Raw genomic sequence first — 21,768 nt, forward strand, 5'->3', positions numbered from 1 at the left:
TTTAGCTATCAATTATTTAGTTTGCTTTCATCAATTTCTATCAAGTCAGGACCTTGTTTGCCAATCGTTGTATTGTGGACATAAGTTTTTGAGTTACCCTTGAATTTCTCGAGGAACATTTTGAACTGATATCTAGAAATATTTTTAAACAAGAATGTGTCCATATTACACGGATGTCCCACTCGCACTTTCATTTTATATGTTCAGTGGATCGTGAAATTGTGGTCGAAACTCTAATTTGACATTAAAATTTGAAAGATCATATCATAGGAAACATGTGATTGGACTTCATTAAAAACTACCTTGACCAAAAACTTTAACCTGAAAAATGACCGAACGTCCAACGAACGGATCAACGAACGCACAGACCGAAAACATAATGCCCATGAATGGGACATTAGAAATATGATTTTCGTTCAGCTGGTAGATCAAAAGAATATTTACGACGAGAAGATGAGATTTGAATTTTTGCCAAGCTGTGTACTAGACCGACGCGCTGGGTTGGATTATTTAACGTGCTAGTTCACAAGGTAAGTCTAAAAGTCCGCAGGAAGACAAGTTACCCATCCCAAACACATTATTCTGTCTCCTGACCGATCAGAATTTTCCTGTACTCCTACATTGTAAATACTGCATGCGTGCTAAGCGGAAAAGCAGCAAATACAAATTTTCAAGATTTTGGTTTGACAGGCCGCAGTGCTTGAATCCAACTTATCAGCTTATTTTATATGAGAGATACATGCAACGACGAACACATGTAAAGCAGAATTTGCTTCCCTCTCTGTTTTTTGTTACTCAGTCTTCAGTTTTTTATGTAGTTTTTAAAGACTTATTTTTTTTGTCTTTTTGTCGTTTTAATAAAATTCCAGTACTCCGGGTTTATTGTTGTTGTCTTGGGTAGTTTTTTTCGTGGGAGTTAAATGCGGAACGATTATCTTCGTGCTCTTTCGCAATATGCAATCATTAGAATGTGTCAATGGCGAGCGTAGTTTTATTCACATTCTCCTGATATAGCATAATTTATCATGTTCAGCATCATGTTCCTGTTTTAGCGAATAGTTCCGATAAAACTAGCGTCAAGAACGAAAAGCTGTTTAGCAAGCGAAATAAGAATAAAGAAGCTGTCGGAGACGAGATTAATGCTTTTTATGAAGAAACCCAGGTTTTACCAGCAACGTTTTTACAACGAAGGAATCCAACGATGAAATTCATTGAAGCATGTATGTTTGACCGCTTTATATAGCAATCGTCTACATGATCTAATACTTAAGTTTTGTTCTTGTTTATAATGGATGTTCGAATATCGACTAATAAATCAATTAGGCACTGCAATTTTGCTGTTGCGCCTTAGTTCGGATTTCTTCTGCCAGTTATTGTAGTTAGTTAGAAGAAAACATTTAAAAGTAAGTTGAAATATGTTGCATCTTAACATGTTCTTCAACCATTTTGTCTCTTGATTTGGCAATTTACTGTTCCAATAAGCTGATATCGTCGCTGTAAGTGTATATCGTACAAGGAAAGGAGAATAAATGTGAATAAGAAAATGTGGTACGATTGCCAATGAGACAACTGATACAGAGATTAACAACTATAGGTCACCTTACGGCCTCCAAAAAAGATCAAAGTCCATACCGCATAGTCAGTTATAAGAGGTCACGAAATGACAAATGTAAAACAATTCAATCGAGCAAATTAATGGCATTATGTATGTACAAATTAATGAACGAAAAACAAATATGTAACAGAACAACAAACGACAAACACTGAATTACAGACTCTTGACTTGGGATAGGCACATACATAATGTGGCGGGTTTAGGCTAAATTGTTGGCGCCAAACTCTCCCCCGGAAAAGATCTTAAAGATTATTTTAGAATTGAATACTGTTTTTTTAATGTATACGAATTGCATGCAAAATCTCCTGACGATCACATTTTGCAAGACTGCAGACGATAAATTCATCTTCACTTGCATTCATTTCGTATAATTGAACAAAAAACACAACTCTCAAGCCTCTATTTACAGATCTTCGAAAATATGATACAAAGATATATGGGATTTTTAATATAAATGTAAAAATAAAGATAACAAAAACGTTCGCCGTAGAAATAGTATAGTATCCATGGTATCTGAATCAACTTGCAATCAAATATACATCATTCAGTTGCATTTTTTTACGCTGATAATGCTTTTTTTGTCAACATGAAGTTTCAAAAGACTTTAAAATCTCTCTTTAATAAGAAATACAATATATATATTCTCATGCATATACGATAAAAACTATGTTTATTCACAAAAAACAACAACAATAATTTAACTTTTCCGTAAATTTTCATTTCCCCGCGTTTTTTCGCTACGCTAACACCTTCTTGTAGTACGCCTACACTATGACGCTTGGGTACTGTAACGTTATAATGCAAAGCCAGGCTTGATGGGAAAAAACCTTAGCACTGAACGTATATTTTAACGATTTCGCACGAGCACTGAAAATACAACATTGAAAACAAACAATTACATCGCTTGGATACATTACGTTACAATTACTTCTATGACGTACATTTGCCGTGTTTGTTTTTTTATCCGAGATCTAGCTTTTGTGTCTACAATTGTTGACTTGTTCCAGTCCTTAACAATCATTAAATATTTGCCACTAAACGGCAAATATCAACATGAATGATTAAGTATCCTTAAAGCCCCTTGCATTTCTCCCGTATTAACAGTAGTAAGAAATTTTGGATTACAAATATTTCTATTTTCACCATGCTCGCTGCCAAAAGTTTTCAAAATCCAAAATAATGTTACGCCTACGAAATGTATGACGTTGTTAAATTTTACTAGAACGTCAACGAATGCCATTGAAAACCTTGTACAAATGCAATGTTAACGTTACGCTACACACATCTGTTATCTTCAATAAATCAAGTTCAACATATACTCAATTGATGCAAATTTCGTTTGGCATAAACTAATGTACAATCTACTTAATTCTTAATATTCAAAAGTAAATAAGATTTTTATAAATATAGGCTACAATATCCTGAATATGTGTGAAATGTAACGATTACGAATATTTGTTTTGAAAGATAATGACATTTACCTTTGATGCCTTCTGAGAATCCGTCTACAGAAATTTGATTAAAACTTATGGGTTGTTGCTATTAAACATTTTCATTTAAATTATGTGAAAATATAAGGGGGTCACCGGATTCCTTTTTTTTCCAGTTGAAAATAATCATTCTCACTTTCGTAGCGTGGAAAAGGTAAAAAAAATAAATCTTAACGTTCTAAAATTCTATCACTCATACATAAATGATGAAAACAGCAAATATGAATCCGGTGACCCCCTAATATATTCCCATCATTAAAATGAAAATGTTTACAGCAACAGACAATTATTTCTGAATAAAATTATGTGATGAACATATTTTCGGAAAATTTCAATTTAAAGTGGGAAAGCATATTCTCTGACGCGTTTTACTTCAGTAATCCTTTGTATGTAATCGACATAATCTTGGAAGTATAAAAAGTTCTTATTTATATATTTTTTTAACATTCTGGCGATTCCAACGAATTATAAAAATGCGTACTAATTTTCAAACAAAATTTGAAATAACAGTGGCGGATCCAGAACTCTTCATAAGGGGGAGGGGGTGCTGACTGACCTAAAGGGGGGGGGGGGCACTCCAGTCATGCTTCAGTGATTCCATATATAATCAAGCAAATTTTTTCCATGAAAAGGGGGAGGGCCCCCTATGCCACACACCCCCTGGATCCGCTTATGAATATCTTGCTTGAAGGTGAGTTCGATTCCGAACCTAATTTACTTGGAGAGTCAAGTTTTTTATTTTGCCGAGTCTGTGTTTCTTCTCATCGAACTGTTGCGTTATCTTCTTATAAAAACTGTGCATCACAAAAAAGACAGGTGTGTTGAATGTTTCGTTTAATTTCAAAAATAAATCAAGAAAATATTGTCCAATTATGCATTTTTTGCCTTAAAAAGTATACATTATCAGGTCAAATTTATTGATTTTTTATAAATTGGGACACGTTGGAAAGGAATAAAAATCATGCAAAAGAATGCAGCCCTTTTGAGAGTAACGAATATTATGCAAATAAAGGAGCCGTATAGAAACCACGATGGCGGATTCACAATGGAAAATTATCTTCGATAATGTGAAGGTCAGGATTATACACATAAAAAGGTAGGACAGTACTGGTATTTTGGAAAGATTTTTGATTCCGCTAATTGAAACACGGTATTTCGAATGAATGCGGTTGGTAGTTTAACAAATTTCAACCACTGAAAACCATGGTATCAATTTTACCTGACGACAACTATACATATGTATATGTATACTTTTATAACTCATACAACAGAGGAAATTAAAAAAAAAGATACTTTTAAGTTTTACTTTTTTCGGGAACTTAACTTTTTGTCAATTTCTTCGGGTAAACAATTAATACTGCATGCAGATTTGAAAAAAAGAAAAACGTTTAGTCTGTGGAAGTGAGTGACAAAAGACTTAAATTGATGTCAGAAATGAATAAGAAATTTTAGACAACCATTCTAGGGTATCTTCTTGACGTAGGTATAACGAAATGGAACCATTTGATGGAGAATAATTTGATCTAATCATGTTAAGAATATTGTATGCAAAGTTACTTGTAAACTGGTAAATATGATATTTGAGTGGCTCTTGAATTTGTGTGAGGTAACCAAAATCTTGGATTGTATATATAGTTCAAGCCTGGTAATTGTGTGTGCCTTTAAGTCCAATGAACGGACTCCGGACGGATTGAAATACCGTTAAGCATCATATAATTGTACATCCAATTGTCTTATCGGCATAATATTACTACACATGTGTGACAATATTGGAATAGCTATTGCCATCATAGGTCCTTTGCCTATTTCTACGGACGGAAAAGAATACATAATGGTAGTGGAAGACTATTTCACTAAATGGACAGAATCTTATGCAATACCAAATCACCAAGCTCTTACAGTAGCTGACAATCTTGTTACAGAATTCATTTGCAGATTTGGCTGTACATTCCAAATTCAAACAGATCAAGGCTGATAATTTGAACCTGAACTATTTGCCGCAATATGTGACAAATTAGGAATTGACAAAACTCGAACATGTCCATACAGACCCCAGTCTGACGGAATGGTTGAACGTTTCAAGCAAACTTTACAATCAATTCTACGTTTATTTGTTTATGAATATAGAAATGATTAGGACGATCACATTCCATTCATAAATATGGCATACAGAGCCACTCAACATGCAAGCACAAAATGTTCCCCAAATCTCTTTATGTTTGGACATGAATTAAGATGTCCAATTGATGTTATGTTTGGCTTACGCCAAGAATATAAAAGTATACTTTGTCCAATTGCATATTTTGAGTGGGTTCAAGAAGCTCTTAGAAAAGCATTTCAGTTAGCACGTACATAATCTGGTTTAAGTGCAAATAGACAAAAAAAAAATCATGATAAACATTTGAAAATTAGAAGTTTTGAAGAAAACTCATTTGATTGGAGATGGTATCCTCAAGAAGCAAATAAGAAGCTTGGATTAGGCTGGACTGGTTCATACAAAGTTATAAAGAAAATAACTGATTTGACATACAGAATACAAAAAGACACAAGTACTAAACAATTAGTTGTACATGTAGATCATTTGAAACCATGTCAAGCTGCACATACAACAACTGTACAAGAGCAAACCGTTACATTACAAGAACATGTATTAGTTTCGTGTAATGCCGATGTGTTTATGCAACTCTCCCGCTACATTTAGCCGACTCATTAATCAGGTTTTAGGTAGTTTACAATAGCATCGTTGTCTTTGCTATCTGGATGACGTCATAATTTATGGAAAAGATTTTGAAACACCGTATTTCAGTGTTTTAGAGAAGAAAATCTTAAACTGAAACCGAGTAAATGCTTGTTTTTTTTCAAACAGAAGTCAAATTTTCGGACACATTGTGTCTGCAAAAGGCATTAAATGCGATGCAGAAAAAATTCAATCGGTTCAGGATTGGCATACACCATCGAATATCAAAGATTTACGAAGTTTCTTAGGCTTCGCGGGTTATTACCGCCGTTTCATACCAGATTTTGCAACTATCGCTCATCCTCTAACACAGCTAAATCAAAAAAATAAATCATTTTTTTGGGATGATAAATGTAAAATCGCGTTTAAGACTTTATAAGAATGCTAAACAACTGTACCAAAATTATCATTTCCAAGTGAAGATTGCGCTTACATACTAGATACAGATGTTAGTCAAACAGGGGTCGGAGCTGTTTTTTCGCAAATCCAAAATGATGAAGAACATGTCATTGCATATTCTAGCCGAACTTTAAACAGAGCACAAAAACAGTATTGTTCCACAAAACGTGAAATGCTAGCGGTCATCATTTTCTTGTGCCAATTCAGACATTATTTATATGGCAACAAATTTGCTTTACGTACAGATCATGTGTCGATCAAGTGGCTCAAAAATTTCAAAAACTCGGAAGGTATGATCGCGAGATGGATTTCCATCATAGACACATACGACATGGAAATTCAACACCGCAAGGGTTCATTGCATACAAACACAGATGGTTTATCGCGCACACCAAAACGGAAATGTAAACGAATCAATTGTCCAGAATGTACCGAAATGAAAACAGATATAGAATATTTTGAAAATGTCAAAACCACGGATTGCATTGATGACCTGAATACCGTTAAGGATTGCCACGCCTCCTGCTTAAGTATTCAATCAGTTATCAATGACAAGGAAACTGACGGCGACACTGATCGCGTCAGAGGTTGTCTTGCGACCCATTTAGCTATCGGACCGGTCAATGTCAATAAAAAAGAACTTAGTTTTGATATAACATCAAACTGGCTCAGTTATTTGATAAATTTGCAATTAACAGAAATGCAAGAGAATGACCAACATATAAGTTTTATATTGAACAATTTGTTACAATCTGATGAAAAAACCCATAAGTCCGAAATTCAAAACAAATCAAAAGAAACAAAAATTCTTTATGAGTTATGGGCATCCTTGACCATTCAGAATAACCTGTCATGTAAATATTTTGAAAGGAAAATTCAGGGGTTTGTTTATCAATTTGTAGCTTCAGAACAGATACGAAGTTTTATTTTTCAACAGTTACATTGTACAAAATATTCAGCTCATTTTGGAAGAGACAAAACTTTAAATTTCATAAAGAAAAAAATGTTTGGCCAAATATGTCAGATTCTATAAAATTATGGATTAATATATTTGTGCTAAAGGGAAACCTGGACCAGGGAAAGGGATATCACCTTTGAAATCAAGTGTTTCTACATATCCTTTGGACAGAATAGCTATTGACATCATAGGTCTTTTGCTTATAACTACGGGTTGAAATGAATACATAATGGTAGTGGAAGATTATTTCACTAAATGGACAGAATCTTATGCAATACCAAATCACCAAGCTCTAACAGTAGCTGACAATCTTGTTACAGAATTCATTTGCAGATTTGGCTGTCCATTCCAAATTCGTACAGATCAAGGCCGATAATTGGAATCTAATCTATTTGTCGCCATATGTGACAAATTAGGAATTGACAAAACTCGAACATGTCCATACAGACCCCAGTCTGACGGAATGGTCAAACGTTTCAATCAAACTTTGCAATCAATTCTACGTTTATTTGTTTATGAACATAGAAATGATTGGGACTATCAAAATCCATTCATTAATTTGGCAGACAGAGCCACTCAACATGCAAGCACAAAATAATCGTCAAATCTCTTTATGTTTGGACATGAATTAAGATGTCCAATTGATGCTATGTTTGTCATACCTCAAGGATATACAAGTATACCTTGTCCAATTGCATATGTTAAGTGGGTTCAGGAAGCTCTTAGAAATGCATTTCAGTTAGCACATACACAATCTGGTTTAAATGCAAATAGACAAAAGGAAAATTATGATAAAAATTTGAAAATTAGAAGTTTTGAAGAAAACTCATTGGTTTGGAGATGGTACATGTATCCTCAAGAAGCAAAAAAGAAGCTTGGATTAGGCTGGACTGGTCCATACAAAGTTATAAAGAAAATAACTGATTTGACATACAGAATACAAAAAGACACAAGTACTAAACAATTAGTTGTACATGTAGATATTTGAAACCATATTAAGCTGCACATACGCCAACTGGACAAGAGCAGCTGTTAGGGCGTATTGTAATATTAAAGAATGTGGGAAAAACCATTTTTCCAGTCATTTAATGAATACAAGTCGCACTTTGGAAGTGTACATAAAGAAAATATGACCCTATATACCTGTCAAATATGTGACTTGTCTAGGAGAAAATTACAGATACTGAAGAAACATCTTGTAACGGACCACAAATGCTCTCAAGATCGATATAGGTGCATGGAGGTAACAAATAAACATTTCGTCGATCCAAAGGATGTTTTGCCATATAGAGTCGGAGATGTAAATGAAAGGAAGGAAGCTCAACAAACGAGGGAAAAAGTTGATGAAAGAAAAAGAAAAGCAAAGGAAGGAAGATGCTCAGGAAACGCGAAAACGATATGTGGAGTCGAGAAAGAAACCACATGTAGAGGACAAGTACTATAATTCTAGGGACGAACGTTAATGTTTAATTTTGACAAGAATACTTTAACAAGGACCGTAATGAAAGAAAAGCAAAGAAACATTGACATTTAGTGACTAATTTTTGTTCATATTTATTATATACATTTATGGAATATTTTGATACAAATTTTTTTAATATTTTGATACAAATTTATTGAATATTTTGATACATATTTATTGAACATTTTGATATATTTTTAATATACATGTACTATTACGTTTACAGACTTCTTCATTATTTTGTTAGATAAAATGATGACATTTGATCTTAAAATGGGGAAGAATGTGACAATATTGGTATAAAGAGTTATTTTGTTAGTTTCATTGTTAGCTTGAGCGTATTTACCTTTTATATAATTACAATTTTTGACATGAAAACTTTCACCTGTGTTTATGTACACAATAAATTGACTCCTTTTCTAAACAAAGTTATTCATAGTTAAAGGTAAGACTGTGTTGGAAATTAGTTTAATTGCAAATCTTATTTCAAGAAAGTACCATTTGTTAAGTCATTTTATTATTAATTATATACTGAACTCACATTTTATACATTGTCCAGAATTCATACTTTCCTCGAAGGTAACTATCAGTATTCATTACAGCCATTTTGTTTATTATTACTGTTCTGGACCAATTCTTCTCTTAGATGTTTTGGCATTATTTAGGGTTGAAACGCTAGGACTTAGGTATAAAATGGTTTAAATGAAACAGTTTAAAAGCCCCTACTTAAAGTAAGATATTTCCCCACTTTATTTAACTTCTGTATTGTTGTACAACTTACTGTCATAATATTAGAATATTTATTGTGTATTTTGGTATGAAATAAATATGATAATTTAGGTATTATTTATTTAAGATTTCCCCTCCTAGAATGCTGAATTATACTTGTCCAAATTATTTTCCGGTCAATATTAGCTGTACCTTCCCAGAAAATTGTCCGTTATGTCGGTTGTTGTATACACTTGCCCCCTAGTGTGACAAGATGTCCAGGGCAGAACTGGTCTTCATAGCTTATGCAAGTACATAGAACCTGGGTTAATTTCATTATTTCGTGGCTGTGCTAGCATTAAGTAAAAAAGGTATCCGGAAAACGTTATTTTTACTTGAGTGTTAGATCAATCCGTTCACACATGTATTCTTGCACGAGCTACATCTTTATCAAAAGCAAACAGATGAGCAAAACTGTTTATATCACAAGATTGTTCTGTTTTTCGTTTAATATATTTTGCATAATGTCTGTTCCTGTCTCGGGGCGTTTCTTGAATAGTCAGAAACATGAACAAATCAAAACGACTTCAGGACATGACCCTTTACTAAGACTTGGTGCTCATCCTTATTGGTCTAGGCTAAGTACACGCGGATTTTGTTAAATATGTATAGAGGCGATTATTTGATCTTCTGAGGAGGAGTGGAGACAGTTTTCCGGATTGATATTTTTTTTCATTTTTTGCTAGTACAAATCGTTTTATTCATAGTTATCCCCTTTATTGTCATGCATTTTATTGGACAAAATATTCGTTTTCACAACGACTTGGGCCTCGTTATTCATAATGCCAAAATATTCATTTTCACATTCCTACCACCCCATTCTCCAATCCTCAGAACTTTAAATCGTCATCACCTAAAGACTGGATTTCGTTGACCGTCAACGGTATCCATGACCTCGTATAATGGCTATATAAGGCAGCACCTTACTATTGCATGAGTTTACAAAAAAGATAAAGAAATACTTTCAGAATATATGTTAAAAGCGGGAAAAAATTAACAAGAAAAATGGGTCCTTTATTTCATAGATTATAAATATGTCTGTTTTAATTAAAACACTTGATAAATTTCATGCTTCCGTAGTCCTTTTCTGGATTTACTTTCATCATGCAGAAATGCCTAAAATTAAATATTTAAAAGCAAAGAATGTTTAAGAAGCAAAACATGTAAAGACAGTACATGATCAAAAGTATTCGTCACCTCTATTTTTTGGCCATATATTTATTTCATGTAAAATCAACTTTTTTTCTCAAAACATTAATTTTTTTTGGACAAAAAACAGAAAATAGAAAAGCTCCACAACAAAAATATAACCAATTGAAGAAATAAACCTGTGACAATTTGGCACCAAATTGCTTCTTTTTTAACCAGAAATTACCCCAAAACATTTTTTTTTAAAACGTAGTTATATGATATAAAGTGAAAGATCACAAGTTACGAATTCTTATGGACCAAATGATGAAAAAGGCTATTCTGTCTTCGGTCAACTTAATATGTCTTATTAAAATTATCAACAATATAAACATAAGAAGATATGGTAGGATTACCAAACATCTTCTTTGAGACCAATTGACGTGATGTATGAAATCGTAAACCACCGTACAACCTTCAACAATGACGAGCAAAACCCAAATCGTACAGTAAAGATCCGAAATGACAAAGTGTGAAACATTTAAAACAACAAACAACAACAACAAAACCAACCGATTGATTAACGAACAGCAAAATTCAGATACGAAAGCTAAATATACATGACATCATTGTAACATCATACAAATGGCTAAATGACGTCATGAAAAATGAAAACAATTTGCATTTTTTCACAGATCGTAGTGCGATCGTGGCCTAGTGGGACTGCGGTATAATGTACTGGAATACTTTTCTGTAAAATTTTCGCAACAATTCAAATGTTTTGGAAAATACTCAAGTCGTTTTGACAAGTTACCAGTTATATAAATTTTGTTATAAGAAAAAAAACATCGACTATACCGCGGGACTGTTTTCATGATAGCCATGATAGCGTTGCGATTTTAACGTATTTCAAAATAAATGAGCGCCTGAGTGTTATCTTTTAAAACAATCACATAGATTGCCGATTTCGTCTTTTAAAAACAATCGAGTAATGTTTTTAGAATGCTCCGCCACAAGCGCTGAAAGATCGATTCTTTTTTCTGTACTTGTCAGTAGACACAACAACATTTCCAACTTCTTTATTTACTAATAGTAATAAAAGTCACGAAAATTTAATGTGTTTCAACCTTTAACTTGTCACAATATGCTGATGCCATAGATCAATGGAACATTTGGCAAAAAAAAAAACCATTAAAGTAACGACTGTTTGTTAAAATGTATTTTTACTTCCCTTAAAAGAAAAATATAAAGATACCAGAGAGACGGTCAAAGTCGAACTCATACATTGAAAATAAACTGACAACGCCATGGCTAAAAATATAAAGACAAACAGACAAAAAATAGTACAGAGGACACCACATAGAAAACTAAAATCTAAGCAACACGAACCCAACCAAACACTGGACTTTACTCGGTTGATCCGGAAAGGTAGGCAGATCCTGCTCCACATGTAGCTTCCGTCGTGTTGATTATGTTATTACAAATCCAGTGAATAGTCTAATTCCGCAGGTCACCTTCATGACAAGGGAGGTATTGTAGTTACGACATAAGGAATATATCCGATATCATCTGTGAAACGGTAATAACATAACGGTCAACCATTTCGTGATGGCGTCCGTTAAATGTATGAAGGGATAGTTTTAACTTCGCCAGTTGGTCCTTGTTTATGAAATATCAAACAAAGTGTGTTAAAAAGTAAGTCATGAAGGTATATTTTTCTTTGAATATTTCAAAAGTACTCATTGAAATTGGCCTCGTGTAAAAAAAACATTAAAAAAAAAGTGAGAGATCTCAACAGTATCGTATGGCCTTAAAAATACAGAGGTCCCTACTTAGGTATTTATATATCAGGAAATATTTGAATGAAAATATTTATTTATTGTTAAATAAAAGGAGTCTAATGGGAAAGATGTGTTGAATAAAGTTTTCAAATATTCAAAGGTATGTCATCATCTATGTGCATGAAGCAACCATTAAATTACAGGATAAAATGCTTCTGTATGATGTATGTCTTTCATAAATAAAGTCGGCAAGAGGAAGATAACATATAAAAAGAAGATGTGGTATGATGCCAATGAGACAACTCTCCAAATGAAAACAAATGACACAGAAATTAACAACTAGCCGTGCTTACAGATGGTCACATTGAAAACCTATTGTTGTAAAAAAACACATACGTCAAAAGTATAAGTTTTTTGTAAGTCATAGTATACATCATCAAGAAAACCGTGAATCGTCAAAAAATAGCAAACTATTTTCGTGACCTTTGCGAGTAGAGAAAAAAAACGCAAAATATAAATCGACAAGATTGTGTAAAACATGGTTATTTCGCTTGTACTCAATGAAGATTGATATATTTATCGCATGCTTTCTGTTGTTTAAGAATGAAACAACAATTTATACCAAATTGTGTTAAAACAAATAGAAGGTTTAGATACAATAAATTAGAAATGTTGGAAGAGTACATAATTTACCACAAAGATGTTATCTAAAAAAATCACTAAACCTGTACCATGACTACACATTCTAAAGGTTACACATATGAAATAAGATAGCTAATTAAGGCACATATTAATAGGGTGATAGTTTTGGAATAAACACAACTTGAAAAAGAGCCAGCATTGCTGTCAAAAATGGGAATTCACAAATTGAAACAAAGCGTCGTCTTTTTGTTGTTATTTTTTTTTATGAAAAGGTCCTACCTCAATAACGTATCTAAACAATGTTTTTCGTCTCCCTCTGGAAATTTGGAATTCACGGTTTCCAATCTACAGTTTGTGTCAAGTCTCTTCAAGTACTGATATGGTCTTTGGAAAGTTGTACTCCTGAATTCCACTTTATCAAACAACCGATCATGTGGAGTAAAATCTTGTGGCTTTCTACCACCTGATAAGATATCTAAATTCTCTTGTGGTGATCTGCACATTACGGATGGTAAAATTTTCAAGCAATGGTGCATACATGTCAGCATAGCACTCTGTAAAAACAACAAATGTCACACGTTTTGCGATATATTCGAAAACAGCAATTTTCTTACACTACATGTCGCTAAAAACTTTTGAATTGATATTATTTTTGGTGTTTTAACGCCACTTTTAAACACCGAAATTAGGCTATTTCGTGGCGGTCAGTTTTTTTTTGGTGGAGGAAGCCGGAGTGCCCGGAGAAAACCAGCGACCTTCGATAGGAAAACTGACAGTCCTAGTCAATTAGATTGGAGTCGAGTGCAGCCGCGTCAGCGGGGTTCGAACTCACAACCTCAGTGTTGACTGGCTTGTGATTACAGTAGTAACAACTTAGACCACTAGGCTACAGAGGCCCCTTAAAAACTTTTGTATTTTATGAATGTGGAATATAAAGGTTGCACTTTTTTAATACAGCTGTTTCTCAAACCACGCCTCTTTTGGGGAGATTTAGAATATTCATAGAACATTAATTTTGTTTACATACTGGTTCCCAGTTAAAAATATGCTCTCTGTGTTCCATCTCATAGAGACATAACTTGGGAATGTTACCAGTAAATATATATGTGCATATTGTTTACATTGAAATCTGTGGAAACCCTTCATTCGAGGTAGGGGTAGTTAGAAAACTGTGTTAGTTTAACTCTGAAAAGTTCAGGGCATATAAACGTTGAAAATATGCCGCACAGCCCTATATTTTGACCTTTGAAAAAAATTGTAGTGCATATGAACTTTCAATTCTAGGATAAGATTTTTTTCAAAACTTCATAGTAAAAGAATTCCCGTTTTAGCCGTAAAAGGAGTTCCCATGGGAAATTGCATTGTCAATATTTACAGAAATGCAACCTATAATCCATATCTTATAACTTTCAGATTGTATGAGTTGTTTTGAAATTATACAAAATACTAACAGTGATAATCCTCGAAATTCACAACAAAAATTGTTGATATCTACTCTTTAATACATACTTGTTTTATAAAAATGTACATTGACATTGTTGACAATGATTTTGTCAATTTTATAGCATATATACCAACCAACATAAAACTAAGTTCATCTGTAATACTATACGTATCAAGTAAACATCATAAATCACTCGGCTGACAACTTCATAAAATCTTATGTACAATATAAAAATACTGCTGATTTAGTGTATCTAAAGTAACAACAAAATATTAACCTTTGTGTTTGTGTCTTTGACCATCAGAGGTAAAGTTTCAACAATATAATAATCCATGGTTGACTTCCTCCAAACATATCCTGAACTGTTTGTTAGGCATCCTAATACAAGAAGCTGGAACAAAAATTCATCCACCCCATGCTGTACCTAGATAAAGACATTATACACCAATGTCACTGACAATTATTTGAGACATGATTACTACGCCTTATCGAAATGTTCACCACACTGTAGAAACAAGTAAAGAAAAATGTACGTCACAATGAGTCGTTGAAAGTAAAAATTTAGTGAAAGTCCAATTACTTCAATAAAATTAAGAGTTTTAGATTTAGAGTTGCAAATTGACGGTATACTATGGTCACCTACAACTTAAAGAAATCCTCCTACAGAATATATCAACAAGGTATTCGCTCATCGTAAGACATTGTGATTAGTCCGTCATCCTGAAGTTTCAGTACGACTAAATTGATGCATACTATGTGTGTATTTGCACTTATTGAACTTGAAAATCTTCTCAAAATATTGTTGTAGTAATAGAAATTCCAATTAGCAAACCTCCTTAATAAGATAAGATAAATTTTATTATAAAATTTTGCGCCCCGAGAGGCAAAAAAATTATAACAAACAAACAAAGAAAATCCAATGAATGACAGAATACATATCAAATGAAACTACAAATTGTTAGAATATATAATATTTATATATGCATGTATATAATGTTTATAATGGTATAGCCTTTTTTCCCACATGTTGCAGCTGGGGAGAATACACATCAAAAATAAAAAAAAAATATTGTAATGTAATAAATATGTATATATATATTGAATGTAAACAAAACAGTGCGTAAATCAAAATATGTGTTCTTAAGAGGTACATTTGCATATGATTTTTTTTATTGTCAGTCACTAAATTTATGTGATGCTTGTTGTTCTAATAATGTTTTCTATAACTATGATTTCATAATAATTGGTATCTAATATTACAAATGTTTTCCTTGTAACGTGTATTTTTGCTTTTTAATCTTGTTTTAAGTCAATTGGCACACTTACACATTTGGATTCGGGCATGTTGAATGCTCATGCATAATATGTGGCCCGAGAACACAGTTATTTTGAAGTGCATTTCCTTTAGAGTAGTACAATAAATGCAAATTAAAAAAAATCGCACCTGCTCTTTCTCAAAAAGATTTTTATAGTGTAGTGTACTACTAGTGGGACAAATAGTATCAAAATTATAGAAACTTCTACAAACTCTAACCCAAAATATTGACAATTCTGTGTTAAGCTGGTGTAAAATTCAGTTTGACAGCATTAGAATAATAAAATTTGACCTTTTATTAACTCGATCAAATTACTACTTAACACAAAGCATAAGCACACAAATTTTTCTAACATGTAATTTCATCCCCCTACTTAATATTTCATGCATAAAATATCAAGAAATAAATTGGGATATTGTATCAAATAAAAAATGCAAGTTATACACTGTTTAAACTAAGGACTATATTCGTAGAGAACGAAAATCAAAAGACGATAACTGTGTCCTTGGACCTAATTTCGGTTTGTATGACAATAGGTACATAATAAAGATAATGTTTCAAGTTTTTCATGGTCGAATGAAATTGTGTTATCAACTACAGCAACACTTGTTCTTCAAAACCATTTTTGTATCCTTTAATTTAGTATGCTTCATGTTAATACTAATTATAACCCACCTCATGAGATAAATCAATATGAAATATCCTCGGCCTCAATTCTGTTGGTGGAAGTGTGACCTCAAGAAGAGCTGACATAATTTCATCAATGTCAATTGATTTGTTATGTAAAGGTATTGTTAACTCGTTTGCATGAAGACTCTTGGAACCTAAACGCTGCTCGTGTAGATCTCGGACCATTCTTTTCTTGTATAATGTTTTTCCAACTCCGGATCGACAGGATTTCACAATTCTTACGCTAGACCTAAAATTTTATCAATATTTGACTTGTTGAAACAGTAGTATTAAATTCAATGACATAATGGTTTGTGTGATAACATTATATGTCAGACACCAACAAACGATCTATTTGATACCTTAGTCTCTGATGCATGCTTTTATTTAATGAATAGTTTTAAGCTTTAAACTTTAACAGTTTTATCCATTCGTTTGACATGTTGGAGCTTTTGATTTTGATATTTGATTGAAGACCTTATGACACAACTTGAACAGTATTTCTTTTATCTTATTTTTACCTATTATGTTATATCTCGTACTACTACATGTATTTCTAATTGAATAATGGTCAACTCTGTGCTTGAACTATGAAAAAACAGGAGTAGGTTCGGTGAGGACAAGATTTGGTCTTATATTCGAAGTACATCTAAAGAAAGATTTTTGACATTTTCTATGCACTCAGGTGTCTTCTTTAGTCGATTCAATTTGTTTAAGTAAAAGAACTGATTTGGTCATTAAAGACACCCCAATTTAAGCTTATATTTTTTTTTTAGATGTTTTTTGTCTAAAATGGAGGTGGCCACATTATTGTCCAGTCTTAAAAATGTATTATCATTAAATATAACATATAACACTGGACACTTTTAATTTGCAAAACACTCATTTGCAAATCCGCCGCCGCCTCAAACAAGAGCTACAATATCATGTATATAACCAAAATGTGCGGAATTACATGGGATTCAATAATTTCATTGGTTTTATACTGTTACTTTCATATTTATTTTGCAATTTGAATTATAAAAACATGGGATTTTCAATATCCCATGGGACAGGGCAAAATCCCATGGGATTTACCATTATCCCATGGGATTTTGGTTAAATCCCATGGGATTTTTTTTGGTCCCATGGGATTATTGTAGTCCCATGGGATATTTGTTGTCCCATGGGACAAAAAAAATCCCATGGGACTATAATTATCCCATGGGATTTTTAATATCCCATGGGACAAAATAAAATCCTATGGGATTAAAATTATAAATATATATATATAAATATAAAGTTTATGTGTATGTTACAATGAATGCTGTTTGGTAGTAAAATGTTTTAAATGTATACGAGTTTTTTTTATATTTTTTATATATACATATATATAATTTTTTTTAAATTTTGTCACAAACATGTTTTTATTTGTTTATATGACAATAAATATTATTCTTATTTTGGAATGTATAATAATAATATTTTACAGTCAAAGAATAAAGTCCTTTCACTGAAACAAAATGATGAAATTTCTAAATAAATGAAAAAATATTGTTTTGAAATCTTTGTCTTGTTTATTCTATTATGAAAAATAGAACTGAAAAAATATTTCATATTCTGACTGAATAGTTCACTCTTTTCATGAGGTAAGATTTTCTTTGTTATAGGTTCATTGCAATACTTGTATAGGCAAACAATTTGAATTATATATAACTTTGTGGTGTACATAATAGTATGCTTATAATTGCAAATTTATAATATAAACACTTTTTGTTAAAGTTTTTGCTTTCTTTATTCACAGCTTGCTATGTACAATTATTCAGTCCACTATATAAGAGTGAAGTCAATAAATAATTTCATTCACTAGAATATTCCTGCAATTCTTAGACAAAACATTTTTTCAATCTGTTCTTCAAAGATCTTCCTCTGTACATCTTTATTGAATGGAGAGATTCAAATGAGAAGACAAAGCAAGTTTATTTGGACAACAACATTCTAATATCTTGTTCATTCGTTCCATCTTTCAATTGATAATTACATTGTTGTATTTATATGATCAAGTTCTTGTGCATCAATGATCGTGATGATATGACTCCTTTTTGTTTATAGTCATCATGTTGAAATTTCCTCTTTCAAATAAATGTAGGAAAAAACATGTTCCATTTCAAATTAATAAAAAAGTCGCACTATGGAGAAAAATATCAGCTTTAAGTTTTCCGTTCAGTATTGATCTGTGAATGATGACCATGAAAATCCAGATTTCTGACCTACAAATACACAAACTCAAAAATTATCAGATCAATAAAATGGCTATTTTATCATGTTTATGATTAATATGATAAACTTTCATTTAAATATTCAAGTACTAAATTACAGAAATCGCTTAAATTTTATAATAGTTTAGTTAAAGTACAGCTTATTTAAAATTATAATAAAAAATATGAGTTAAATAAGATATTACATTTTTAATGCCAAAAAATGGCTTTTTTGCACCAAAGGGAGATAATTTGGAGCTTTTTCAATGATATATGCATTTTAAAAGTCATCTGGGGCCAAACCGAATTGATTGTTTTGAATGATTTGGTGTACCATATGATAAAGATATAAATAAATTGAGTTATGAAAAAAAAATATTAAAACATTTTTCTGAAATTGTTATACCCTAGAGCCTCCTTAAATGTCATTTGATCTCTATTGGAGAAATGTCTCATTGGATTCAGACTGCTAAGTGTTTCTTATTTTTATATCAACCCAGCCATATTATACCTGTCTAATATCAGGAGCTTGTACATAGTTCAGTGGTTGATGTTGGTTCATACCCGTCATTTTTATTTTTCATAATTTTTTGTTTTTATAAATTAGTCTGGTATATTTGACGTTTGAATTGATGCTCTGTTTCAAATTTGGTTAGTGTTGACTTTTATAGATTACTATAACATGTATAGGGTATGGGTTTTCTCATTACTTACAGGTCATCAATGGCCTCTAATAAGTAATTACAATGCTTACATCCACTAAATTGAACTCTGATGGATAGTTTTCTCTTTCATCATACCACATCTTATTTTAATAAATATTTAATTATTATTCAAGGACAAAAAATTTTATAACAGTGGACTTACCATTTAGGCTTTGTTGACCTCTGTAAATCTTATTTTGTTGATAATTTCTTCTGTTTATAGTTTCCCCTTTATCTTTCATGTTCTTGCCCTACACATAAAAGGGTAAACATCATTTAATGACAAAAATAACTACTACATGTATTACATAATTAGTAGGCAACTGAAAATTTTGTCTTATTTGTATATAACATCAACTTACTCATCATTCTTGCTGTTCAATATCATGAATATTATCATTATTCTATGAATATGAGGTCACAGTAAAATTAACCTTGGCAGGCAGACATCTTTTTTTATATGATACCTTGTAGTCATTCCATACAACAAGTAGACCGATGCTTAAAAAATCTAAGGCCAAAATTAAAAATATGTTTGTTTCCCCTCCCCCCACACGGGTCAAAAATAAGCGCCCGGGTCAAAAAATTATTTTCCACAAAAAAATCGAAATTATTTTTTTCCTGAAAATAATTTGTTTCCATTTTTGGAAAGTACTTGAAAGCAGAAGGATTGATAATCTAAATAAATACACTCAAATTGAGCACAAACAACTGATAAGTGGCCTGGACTGGACAAGTCAAACCATTCATGTGACCATGCTATGACAATCACATCCAGTTAAAAAAAACTAGAGGCTCTCAAGAGCCTGTGTCGCTCACCTGTTAATGTGTTTACTGATGTCGGCCATCTTCGTTGGTAGGCGGGGTCATTAGACACTTTTTTTTTAAATAGATACCCTAGTATTATGATTGTGGCCAAGTTTGGTTAAATTTGGCCAAGTAGTTTTAGAAATGATTTTTATACAAGTTACAAAAATGACGAAAAGTTGTTCAATATTGACTATAAAGGGCAATAACTCCTTAAGGGGTCCTCTAACAATTTTGATCATGCTGACTTATTTGTAGATCTTACTTTGCTGAACATTATTGCTGTCTACAGTTTATCTCTATCTATAATAGTATTCAAGATAATAACCAAAAACTGCAAAATTACCTTAAAATCACCAATTTTAGGGCAGCAACCCAACGACAGGTTGTCCAATTCAACTGAAAATTTGTGAGGGGATATATCTTATTCTGATGGACATTTAAATCTTGAAAGATTTGCCCTAAATGTCTTAGTTTCAAAGATATAAAGCAAAACCTGCATTTTATCACTATGTTCTAATTTTAGCCATGTCGGCCATTTTGTTTGGTAGGCTGAGTCATCGGACACATTTTTTAAACTACAAACCACAATGATAATTGTGGCCAAGTTTGGTTAAATTTGGCAAAGTAGTTTCAGAGAAGAAGATTTTTAAAAAAGTTACAAAAAATTATGAAAAGTTGTTAAAAATTGACTATAAAGGGCAATAACTCCTTAAGGGGTCGACTGACAATTTTGATCATGTTGACTTATTTGTAGGTCTTACTTTGCTGAATATTATTGCTTTTACAGTTTATCTCTATCTATAATAGTATTCAAGATAATAACCAAAAACTGCAAAATTTCCTTAAAATAACCATTTCACAGGCAGCAACCCATCAACAGGTTGTCCGATTCGTCTGAAAATTTCAGGGCAGATAGATCTTGACCTGATCAACAATTTTACCCCATGTCAGATTTGCTCTAAATGCTTTGGTTTTTGAGTTATAAGCCAAAAACTGCATTTTACCCCTATGTTCTATTTTTAGCCATGGCGGCCATCTTGGTTAGTTTGACAGGTCACGCCACACATTTTTTAAACTAGATACCCCAAGGATGATTGTGGCCAAGTTTGGTAGAATTTGGCCAAGTAGTTTCAGAGGAGAAGATTTTTGTAAAAGTTTACAGACGACGGACGCAGGACGACAGACGACGAACGCCAAGTGATGAGAAAAGCTCACTTGACCTTTCAGGTCAGGTGAGCTAAAAAAAACCTGCCTTCCTGGTCTGTTTACAAAGGGTAGACCCGGGGAGGGGAAACAGACATTCTTTTAAATGTGGCCTGATAAAATGACAAAACCAAGAAAACTTATCATTGACCAAAGAACAATCAAATGCGGTCATGGTTTATATATATGAATCTGCCATTTAGACATGCTTACCTTACAATTGTTTCATATCTACCAAATATAATCTACCTGTAACTTTAAACATATGATAAACTGACAAAACAATGCAGTGTTTCACTGACCAATGAACCATGCATGAAAATGAGGTCAAGTTCATATAAAATATGACAGACAGCTAAGTGCATCTTACAATTATTTCATTCACTAAATAAAGGGGCCTTATTG

At 32.4% G+C, this 21,768-nt stretch overlaps 1 protein-coding gene and 1 long non-coding RNA gene across 2 annotated transcripts in view; both read right to left on the bottom strand.

Moving 5' to 3' along the window:
- The window catches only part of LOC139482706 (E3 ubiquitin-protein ligase RNF213-like), a 419,318-nt gene that overhangs the window by 247,756 nt on the left and 149,794 nt on the right, over positions 1 to 21,768 (bottom strand). The window contains exons 19-21 of the mRNA XM_071266774.1: positions 16,416 to 16,659; positions 14,702 to 14,848; positions 13,260 to 13,534 (exon numbers count right to left, since the gene is read on the bottom strand). Coding sequence (XP_071122875.1) covers positions 13,260 to 13,534; positions 14,702 to 14,848; positions 16,416 to 16,659 — 666 coding nt within the window. The remainder of the gene's footprint in view (positions 1 to 13,259; positions 13,535 to 14,701; positions 14,849 to 16,415; positions 16,660 to 21,768) is intronic.
- LOC139482722 (uncharacterized) lies at positions 17,943 to 20,633 on the bottom strand. The gene is made up of 2 exons (XR_011654934.1): positions 19,514 to 20,633; positions 17,943 to 18,658 (listed from the first exon to the last, which is right to left on the bottom strand). It is a non-coding gene; the product is annotated as an uncharacterized lncRNA (long non-coding RNA).

This window comes from Mytilus edulis, chromosome 1 (genome assembly GCF_963676685.1).
Source record: "Mytilus edulis chromosome 1, xbMytEdul2.2, whole genome shotgun sequence".
Lineage (NCBI taxonomy): Eukaryota > Metazoa > Mollusca > Bivalvia > Mytilida > Mytilidae > Mytilus > Mytilus edulis.